General features: G+C 47.9%; 1 protein-coding gene across 2 annotated transcripts; it reads left to right on the top strand.

Moving 5' to 3' along the window:
• Positions 1–2,053: 2,053 nt before the first annotated feature.
• Positions 2,054–9,733, top strand: LOC119267155 (DEAD-box ATP-dependent RNA helicase 40-like). 2 transcript variants are annotated; one of them, XM_037548495.1, is made up of 9 exons: positions 2,054–2,327; positions 2,423–3,924; positions 4,278–4,487; positions 5,092–5,160; positions 5,628–5,897; positions 6,362–6,712; positions 6,839–7,116; positions 7,240–8,638; positions 9,353–9,733. In XM_037548495.1, the coding sequence occupies exons 2-8, from the start codon at positions 2,437–2,439 to the stop codon at positions 8,627–8,629; spliced, it is 4,056 nt and encodes a 1,351-aa protein (XP_037404392.1). In that variant the 5' UTR covers positions 2,054–2,327; positions 2,423–2,436; the 3' UTR covers positions 8,630–8,638; positions 9,353–9,733. The 2 variants fall into 2 exon arrangements, with proteins under 2 accessions (XP_037404392.1, XP_037404391.1); XM_037548494.1 differs by having other exon boundaries at positions 2,055–2,327; positions 4,275–4,487.
• The last annotated feature ends 1,351 nt before the right edge of the window (positions 9,734–11,084 follow it).

Raw genomic sequence — 11,084 nt, 5'->3', positions numbered from 1 at the left:
CGGCTAGGTGGTTTCCTCATGACCGCCTGTTCGGCTGTTGCGCCGACGGTGACCTCTCGGGTCATCAAAAGCAACCTACACGTCAGCTCGGAGCTCGTCGAGCAGCTAGATCCAATGGAGCTCTCTTCCGTAAACGAGCTCTTAGATCGCATCGCCGCCCTGGGGGTCGCTACGGATTACGACCAGGTTGGGCTTAAACCCGATCTAAGAGAAATTAACTCTCCCCAAGTCACCCACCATGTTGCCATGGTAGAGACGTTGTGCGGCGACCCTTCATCTATTTTAAGGACTAGCTACGTCCGGATTCCCGACCCCTCCAAGCCGGATACCCGCGGAGGGGGAGATATAACTCAAGACCTGAGCTTAGGATCAAGCAACGGGCCAGATTCACTGGACAACATCCAAGAATCCGAACTTCAGAGTTCGGAAACTCTTCGGCCTCCGAATCTTGGATTGGGTGAGGTTTCAGATTCAACGACACCCGCCCACCCAATCATAAGCGATCTCTCCCAAATTAGGCAGAGGCCCAAGGAAACAGTATATCATTACTGGGCCAGATTCCTCCTGGTTATGAACAGGATAAATGATTGCCACAAGGAAGACGCAATCTCAGTTTTTTGCGGTAATTGCACGGACAAGGGAATACTTGACGCCGTAAGTCGTCGTGATATCACACGCTTCACTGACTTGGCATCCATAGTACAAAAATACTGTGCGATGAAAAGCGACTGGAAAACCGAAATAAATTTTTGGGATAATCCGGCCTTGAATAGTAATCCCGTCCGAACTAAGAGGGTGCATCATCACAGGACACCCGGGATAAACACCAAAAAGCCAAAACCCTCTACAGGGCATGGAACCGTACTGGAAAGATGGCTTGATGGACCCTATAGAATTCACGGTACAGAGGACGCCACACCAACTCACAACCTTAGAGCATGTTGGATACTCCGGCAGGTGGCCAAAATCGGCGAGGACCTCTTAATTCCGGAGGCCGCAGAAAGCCAGCCCAAGAACACCAGTACCGTTCCCACAGTCTTCGAGACTTTCGCATCAAACAATGTGTGAAAAAGAACACTCCGCAGCCTCGCCGAAGTCTATCAAGTTGTAACAATAAATCCATGGAGCGACACTGCCATTACCTTCAACGCAAGTGATGAACCTAGATTCCGAACAGCCTGAGCACCAGCCACATTGGTCCCCAGTCCCATAGTGGACGGCTTTCGCCTCACCAAGGTGCTCATGGATGGAGGCAGCGGACTGAACCTCATTTATGAGGAAACCCTTCAAAAAATGGAAATAGACTGGAACCGCGTCGAGCGAAGCAGCACAACCTTTAGAGGAATAATCCCCAGTCGGGAAGCGCGCTGCACAGGAAAAATCATACTAGATGTGGTGTTCGGCACGCCGGATAATTACAGGTCCGAAGAAGTCACGTTTTAGGTGGCCCCGTTTAAGAGCGGATATCACGCTTTACTAGAGCGGGAAGCATTCACAATTTTCCAAGCAATACCCCATTACGGGTACATGAAGGTTAAGATGCCCGGGCCGAATGGAATTATCACTCTAGCTAGTGATCCGGACATAGCACTCCGCGCCGAAAACAAGACGGCCGCATTAGCCCTTGAGGCGCTATCCGAAGCCTTATTGAAATTTTATCCGATGGCCGAGGTTGATTGGGTAAATATCCAATGACCCACAACAATTTGGGTCGAGATCCGATGGTCTGTGTCACAATGAGATTCCGATCTGACAGATGAAAATCCAAAGCGCTGAGGAGGCTCCATTTTGGTTCGGTCTCTAACAATGGGATTCCTTCACGAGATTCCTTTCCGATACAACGTCGAATCATTTTTTTTCTGAGGGGTGGTACAACGTCGAGTCGTATATCTGGTCTCCATCCACTGTATGTCACGAGACAGCCGAGCAATCCGAGCCGTCAAAACCCATCTCCTGCGGCCAGGCGGACTCCTCTCCGGTCACCGTACCGTGCCTGACCTAAAAAAGATCCAATCCCGACCCAACCCCTTGCGGCTCTAAAATCTCTCCCCCGTAGCCTCGCCACCGATGTGCCCTAGCGGCTAGAGCTCCCGCCGCGCCCGCCGTCGCCGTCGCCGCCCACCCCCAAACCCCCACGCCTCTCCCTCGCCGCCGACGCCGAAGCCTCACCCCCCAAACCCCGCAAACCCCGCTGCACTCACGCCCCCCAAACCCTCGCGCCTCACCACGCGCGTCGCCGCAGGCGCGTCTCGTCGCTGCCATCGCCGTCGGGGCTCCACCTCATCGCTGCTCCCCTGGCCTGCCGTCTCCACGGCTGGGGTTTTGAGGTACGAACGAGCTTGTACTCATCCACTGTTTATTGATTTCCTGGCTGTTTAATCCCGAACTAACCCTGGCAAAATTTCGGGCGTGCGCCGTCTAGATCCGCCGCTGGCCATGGCGGGAGCAGAGGCTGCCGCGGATTCATCGGGCCCGCGGTTCGCCCCTGACGACCCGACGCTCCCTGCGCCTTGGAAAGCACTAATCGACGGCGAGACGCTCTACTACTGGAACCCTGAGACCAACCTCACTCAGTATGACAAGCCGGGTGCGGCCGCGCCTCCCTTGCCCGCGGCTGCGCCCACGCCAGCGCCCGGGGCTTTTGCGCAGCCTGGCATGCAGCAGCAACAGCCCCCGCAGCAGCAGCAGCAGCAGCCGCAACAGACGGCACAGCAACCGCCGTTTCAGTATCAAGGTCAGCAAGCACAGCAACCGCCGTTTCAGTATCAAGGTCAGCAAGCACAGCAACCGCCGTTTCAGTATCAAGGTCAGCAAGCACAGCAACCGCTGTTTCAGTATCAACAGCAGCAAGAACAGATGCCGAACCAGCAAGGGTCACAACAGCCAGTAGCTCCTCAGTACCCAAACGCTCATCAGCAGCCAATGCCATATCAGCACGGTCATTATATGCAACCCCAGCAGCAATATTCATATCAGGTGGGCCAGCAGCCACAAATGTCGCAAACTCAGTATAATCAAGGCCAGCAGATGCCAATCCCGCAAGCTGCCAATCAAGGTCAGCAGCCAACGATGCCACCAGGAGCTTACAATCAAGGTCAGCGTCCACCGATGCCGCAAGCTGCCTACAGTCATGGCCAGCGCCCCCCTATGCCACAATCTGCCTACAATCAAGGCCAGCAGCCACAAATGCCGCATGCTTCTTACAATCAAGGTCAGCAGTTGCAGGGAACAAGGATGCCTCAGACTCAAGTGCAACACACACAACAATCACCAGGCTTTCATCAACCTGCCCAGGCTTCACAAGGCTTGCAAGCTTCACAGCCTCAAGTACCTCAAATGTCCCCCCAACAGGGCCAACTCCAGCATGGCTTCCAGTTCACCCCTCAACAGGGAAAACAACCACATCATGGTCATCTTGTCTCCCAACATGGGCAACAAAATACCACGGTGAAGGTTGATGCAGGAGCTCATCATGAAGGAAAGCAGACTGGCTTTTCCTTACCGCTTAGTCAGCAGCATGGCCAAGTTCCTCTTTCAAACCAGACGTTGCCTTCAAGTCATCAACGTCCTGAAGCCCATAATCAACTAAATATTCATGGAGTCGGAGGGCCACCATATCCTGCAAAGCATCATCTTGGTGGATCATCCCCAGGTGAAACTAATAACGTTAGTTTCTTGAGCGCGCCTGCTCAAACACATCAAGGCGGAGTGGATACTAACTACCAGCAACAACTGGCTAGTAGCCATGTAGTTCCCAATCATATTGCTCCTTCACCGGGTCGACCTCCAATAGGTTTCAAGAGGGGCAATAGTGAAGATCAATTTGAAAAAAATGAGGCTCTCTCCTCTGGGAGGTTTGATGGAATAAATGCTCTCCATCAGCAGCCAAAACCTGCCGCTCTTCCACCCCCACAAAATCACCTGGTAATATACTATACAATCCTGTTTTGTCAGGTGTTAATGAGATCAGCATTCCTTATTTTGTTACTAAATTAATCTGCCAAAACATCTTACATTTGTGGACAGAGAGAGTAGTACATTGTGAAGTTCCTTCGTTTGTTATATCTTGTTTCATGAAATATATTTTCTATCAGAATATTATGATTGGTATGGAGATTTTTTGTAATGAAATATAAAAAGTCTCACAACTGTGTTTTTTCTTCTGCATACAATTACATTCTTTATGGTTTGAATTATTTCTATCAGTTCTATACAACAATCTCTCTGTTTATGAAATTGACACCACTAACTCTATTATTCATAATCTTGTACAGCAGGATATGAGGAATGGCCCACCTTATTCCCAGCCAGATAATTTTGGGGGTTATAACATGGCACCTCCACATTTGGTACAAAACCCACTTAACAATGGTCCATTTCCTATCGGAGCTTTAGCGAGGCCACCATCCGGAACATTTTCTCCTCCTGATTTCCCAAGTGTCGCTTCAGTAGATGCATATCGTCAACACCATGAAGTAACTGCAGTGGTAATGACTCAATTGCATGGCAATGTTATCTTAAAATAACTGAAACATGGTTCACAGCTTAACATAATCTCCATATAATGATGATTCTCCTTTTCTCTGTCCTGTTGCCTTCTGAACTATAGTTGAAACGCTATTCCAAACGCAACTTAACAGATATTCAGTAATTTGACCCGATTGTAGGAAGATAATATTTTTGTAGAATACATAATTCTGTCATTTATGTGATGCATATATCTCCCACCAAATAATACAGGAAACAGATAGATGGAATATTTCTAAAATCCTATCTGGATATGCTAGTATTTTCATGTGCAAATACATTCTGTTTGAAATACTATGATGGGAACGAATGCCTTGTTTGTTTGGCAAGGTAACTCATGATATCTGCAGTTGGCCATAAATTGATGTGATATGTTGTTTTATGTACTATTCAGTAAAATTTACAGACAAGGAGCTTCAAATCCTTGTGGGGCTTACAAATGCATGCGCTTTACTGCCACGACATCACCTGTTGATTTCTAGTTGAATTACCAATCTCTTATGTTTTGTTTTCATTTACTATAAAGCTTTGTCACATGTTATCCCGTTTCTTAAAAATATTCAGGGTGAGAATGTTCCTCCTCCATTTATGACATTTGAGGCTACTGGATTCCCCCCAGAGATCCTGAGTGAGGTATGCTTTCTCTTGAGTTGTATTTTAGTATTGGTGCTTGGAATATTATGATGTTTGTTTCTTATATTTCCTTGTCTGTAACTTGTTAGCATGGGCCACAACAAAGACTCCTTAGAAGTCAAAACTAGAATTTTCGGTAGTAAACACATTGCATGTCATATGCTGTCATGCTGGATACCCTAATTTAACTAGTGCCGTTACCTGGGCAGTGTAGTGACATACTTGTTGCTATTTTCTGCCGACAACTATCGGAAGAATTGATGTTCTTTCAGAATATAAAATGTGGCTGAGGTTTCCTGCTTCTTGTCTCTGCCTCTGAATCTACAAAGAGCCCCTTCTTCATGCCTTGAGCTGCTTAAGTAAGCAGCCATATTCATTTAGGGTAGCAATTAGCTTTTCTTTCTCATCGTAGATAGTGTCTTTCTGCAGATGCATATGTGCTTATGATTCTTCATTTTGCCACTCAGGTTCATGCTGCTGGCTTCTTAAACCCCACCCCAATTCAGGCTCAAACATGGCCTGTTGCACTTCAAAGCAGGGACATAGTAGCTATTGCCAAGACGGGATCAGGGAAGACACTGGGGTACCTTATTCCTGCTTTTGTACATCTGAGGAGATGCCAAAACAATCCAATGTCGGGCCCTACAGTGTTGGTTTTGGCCCCTACTCGTGAGCTTGCTTCACAAATACAAGATGAAGCAATTAAGTTTGGTCGATCATCTAGAGTATCATGCACAGTAAGTTTGGACCTTTACTCTTCTATATGAATGCACATGGTTTCATTTATATTGAGATACACTGGATGACATCTGATCATAATCATGGGGATTACATATAAGTGTTGCCTCATAGGAATATGCATATAATTGTTAAATGCAATGTAGACAGTTGATTCTCAATAAAAGATACTGTTAATGTAGAAACTGAGCCTTGTCTTGGAATGGTCTTCTATGAACCCGTATGCCTTGTCCTTTTTGCCTTTTAGGAAAGCATATAATTGTTAAATGCAATGTAGACAGTTGATTCTCAGTAAAAGATACTGTTAATGTAGAAACTGAGCCTTGTCTTGGAATGGTCTTCTATGAACCCGTATGCCTTGTCCTTTTTGCCTTTAAGAAATGTGCTGTATTTCATGGGTTCTGTTGCTGGAGTGCGTGTTGCAATCTTTAATATATGTTCATTTTTTTGTTTATTTTTTCAGTGCCTGTATGGTGGAGCTCCAAAGGGACCTCAGCTCAGAGAACTTGAGCGTGGAGCAGATATTGTGGTAGCTACACCTGGACGACTCAATGATATCCTGGAAATGAGGAAGATTAGCCTCCATCAGATTTCATTACTTGTGCTTGATGAAGCTGACCGCATGCTTGACATGGGCTTTGAGCCACAAATACGGAAGATTGTTGACGAGATTCCTCGTAATAGACAAACTCTGATGTACACTGCCACTTGGCCAAAGGAGGTTACAAAAATAGCTGGGGATTTATTGAGAAATCCTGTCCAGATCAATATTGGTAGCATTGATGAACTTGTTGCCAACAAATCCATCACACAGGTATTCATATGGCTTCATATATGGCCATGCTTTTGTTTGTTTGCCATACTGGATGTTTGATATATCATATTTAGCCATTTTTATGGATTGTCTATTTCTAAGGTTCACCCCTTGTGTATGGTGTAGTATGTAGAGATGGTTCCACCCATGGATAAGCAACGTCGCTTGGAGCAGATTCTTAGAGCAGAAGAAAGGGGCTCAAAGATCATCATATTTTGCTCAACCAAGAAAATGTGCGATCAGCTTGCTCGTAGCATTGGTCGTAGTTTTGGTGCTGCAAGCATTCACGGCGACAAATCACAGGGTGAAAGGGATCATATTCTGGGTCAGTTTCGGACTGGTATTGTGCCAGTATTAGTGGCCACAGATGTTGCTGCTCGTGGACTTGACATCAAAGACATCAGGTGAGTTTTTTTGGTTGTCCCATGTTAAAATCTTCTGGTATTAAATATCGTTTCATTTCAAGCCTAGTGATGTTTGTTGATTGTTCTGCCATTTCTCAATATTGTCGCATGTTTTGTTTAAAGAGTGGTGATCAATTATGACTTCCCAACTGGGATCGAAGACTATGTGCATCGCATAGGGCGTACAGGAAGGGCTGGGGCTACTGGAGTTGCATACACTTTCTTCTCTGAGCAAGATTGGAAATATGCTGCTGATTTGGTGAAAGTTTTGGATGGTACTGGTCAGCAGGTACCTCCAGAGCTGCAACAGATGGCTGCACGGGGTGCATCTGGTGCTCCAAGAAACCAGGCTGGTGGCATGAGCCGTTGGGATAGTCCTGGTGGCGGTAGTCGTTTTGAATCTGCTGTTGGCGGCCCTGGTTGTTATGGTGGAATTAGGGAGGGCCCTGGAGGCTTTGGTGGTCGAGATGGGCCAGGTGGATTTATTGATCGGGATGGCCCGGGCAGATTTGGTGATCGAGATGGCCCCGGCCGCTTTGGTGGTCGAGAGACTCCTGACGGCTTTGGTGGTCGGGATGGCCCTGGTGGCTTCGATGGACGGATGGGCCCTGGTCCTGGTGGATTTGGTGGAAGGGAGGGGCCTGGTGGATTTGGTGGAAGGGAAGGTCCTGGACCCAGTGGCTTCAGCGGGAGAGGGGGGCGTGGGTCTGATGGCTTTGGCAGGAGAGGTGGAGCAAGCCCTGGTAGATTTGGTGGTCACGGTGGCAGGGGTGATTCTCCTGGTTTTGGTGGTCGTGGTAGGGGTGATTCTTCTGGTTTTGGTGGACGAGGCCGGGGTGATTTCTCTGGTGGACGTGGTGGAAGAGGGCGTGGATTTGGAGGACGGGGACGTTCTGACCGAGGTCCACATGATCGTTTTATCTCAGATGGACGTGGAAGGTATGATGGCCGTCGAGGATTTGACAAGGGTCGAGGCAGGAGCTACAGCCGTAGCCCAGATAGAAGCCGCTCGCGAGGCTATGACAGAAGAAGTGATAGCAGGAGCCTAAGTAGTAGGAGCAGAAGCCGTAGCAGAAGCTGGTCACGCAGCAGGAGCCGCAGCAGGAGTTGGTCACGGAGCCGCAGCCGTAGTCGCAGCAGGAGCAGAAGCCGTGATCAGGGTCCAGTAGAACGCAGGCCGCGGGTAAGATCTGGTTTTGATGTGCTGCCACCTGCAACTGAAGCTGGAGCTGCTGTAACTGGGCCACTTCCTGTACCACTACCTGGTTCAGTGTCTGATGGTACTGCACCCATACCTAGACAATCGCTGGCGGACGCATCTGATATGTCACCTATGTCGCCTGGTGGCTTGGTCCATGTCCAGGAGGGTGCACCGTTCATGGGTGGGAACGATGCCAACATTAGCAGCAGACAGGCTGACCAGCCTTCCCAAGCGACTGATCTAGCAATACCACTGAGCTTCTCTGCAACTGCAAATTTTCCAGGGCCGGCAGTTCAGCAGGATGCCCCATGATGTAACCTGGTAAGAATCTATTCAATTTTGCATTTTACGAGTTTGTTCTGTCCATTATGTACTATTTTCATACCCAAAACAATTTAAGCTTATCGCTGCTAAGTTCTACTGTCGGATGATTGTACTTTCCTAGATTTTACTAAACTTTTAGATGGTGTACTGAACATAATCCAACCAAGTACAGGTTGAACGAACTGCAATGCCATGTACAAGTCACACTACTTTGTCATTTTACTTGCTATCCATGATGAAGCATGGGCGGTAGTTTACAGGACATTTGTCAAAGCTACTTGGTCCGTCTGTTCTTTCTACATGGAAGACAATAAGCTGGACAGAGCAAATTGTCAATCCATTTGAAATTTGAAACGCATAAATGGTGATTATGTGGGTACAGATTGTTGAAGTAGCTCAGGTACAGGGAAGTGCGTACTTATGCTACTGCATCTGCACTGAAATATTGAAATCCTCATGTTTTTTTCCGCAAATCTTGTTCTGTATACTATATAATATATGAGTTGTTTGTAGCAACGAGGAAGAGTAAGAGTTGGGCGTTTTCTGTTGAGTAGCTGTACCTTTACCTTTCAAGTTCTAGATAGCGAATATAATGGTCATGTACTAGGTTATGGTATAACGAGAAGAGTTGGGTATGTTCTGTGCCCATTCAATCTAGAATATCATGGTTCTTGTGCATGATGCTCGTATACAATTTCTTTACTGCGTCAGGTGGTGCGCAGAGGTGGACGAGTTGGTGCCTATGGCGGGATAAGACGCGGTGGCGCCTATGGTCCGTGACAACGGGCCATGCTGAAAACACTGATATAATTACAAAGGTTGCCAATCCGCGGAACCAGCTGTATTCCTGTTTTCCAAGACTTGCACTCATGCAGGTGCCTGATTATGCTGCACTCATGTTCCATTGTCACACACCCATGTTGGTCGGATGTTTGTTTGCTTGTCCAGTAGTGGTGATTTGTTCTATGATGTGTAAATTTCCCCCTAAAGGCAGATGCATAATTGCTGTTACATTTGGTTTGTTGTGAACCTGCAACTGCTGCCTGTATGGTCTATAGCTCACTATCTACGCGTATAATATTTCATTTGACATTTTTTAAACCTCTTTCAAAGAACACAAAAGAACATATCAACTGTCATTCGTGTAAAATTCAAGTTAAGTAACTATTTGATGAACATGTGTGGTTGTACGCTTGCACCGACACTGATAAAAACACCGGTTCAAAGAGAAAACAAATATGAGATGTTTCAGATCACTACTACAAACGGAGTAATCACTATCTTTTTCCCCCTGGGTTCTTTTTATTGGAAATATGTGTACAAGATAAAACCATGTGACACATGTGGTAAGGAATCCAAACTATTTTTAAAAAATGTGTACAAGAAAAACACAATATACTGGTAGCAGTAGTTGGTGTTGCCTGATCCAATCGAACTAACGTATTCGAAGATCAGAAGATCAATATAAAGTCACTAGCTTTTCCATTTGCATAGGGTGGCGCAATGTATGCATCTAAGTTTGTGGGTGCAGGTTTGAGTGTTCTCATTATTTCTAAGTTATTCATGCGACATCAAGCTTTAACAGTAAAACAAGTGCAATTCTGTTGTGCTATTTGTTTGCTATTAGCATCTGAAGTTCATCCTTTCCAACTTTAACAATGAAGAAAAAACTCATTTGCGCGGCATGATCATCCCGCAGGCAGCCAGATTGCAGTAGTGTGCAAGAGAAAAACTCGAACAAAATTGAGATCAAGCTGAGGTGATCAGCCACTACCTAGCCCACCATTTGCCCTGGCACCGAACCGCTGCGTACCAACCAACACCTCCAAGAAGGAATGCGACGCTGCTGCCCGGACAAGTCCTAAAGTTTCCCCCGGCATACGGAGGGGAGCGGGGGATGGGTAGCACCGACGCCCTTCGGGAAGGAATGGCGGCACCCACTGGCGTCACCGCGTCGGAGCCGGATGAACCGGCAGGGATTTCTCCCGCACCCCCATGCCCCGACACCCACTAGAACGGAACCATCCCACCATCTTGCCACCCGCAAGCACGCGCCACCACGGTCTTGGACCCATCCACGTCGTCCCACTGCGAACACCACCATGAGGTCTAAGAGAGCAGAGGCAAGAAGAGCCCAGATGGTGCGGGTGGAAGCACTGGAGCCGAACGGGAGGGAACCGCCTCCACCACCGTCGCGTTGGAGGCCTCTGCCTCCAGCACCGACGCGAATTGCTGACCGGACGCCGCATACGAGGCAAACCAGGCCACCCGGGCCTGGCCGGGCCCATATTGGGATCGCAAAGCCCCGGCCACCGCGCTGCTGCACGCAGGCAACCGAGCCACCAGCCCGACGCACCGCCACCGCCTCCCGAGAGCCACGCGGACACCACGCCTTCCGCTGGCCCGTCCAAACCCACATGGGGCCCGAAGTCCGCCCCCGCCT

This window comes from Triticum dicoccoides, chromosome 3A, assembly GCF_002162155.2.
Source record: "Triticum dicoccoides isolate Atlit2015 ecotype Zavitan chromosome 3A, WEW_v2.0, whole genome shotgun sequence".
NCBI lineage: Eukaryota > Viridiplantae > Streptophyta > Magnoliopsida > Poales > Poaceae > Triticum > Triticum dicoccoides.
Note: the sequence above shows the minus strand (reverse complement) of the source record. Positions and strands in the feature narration are given on the sequence as shown.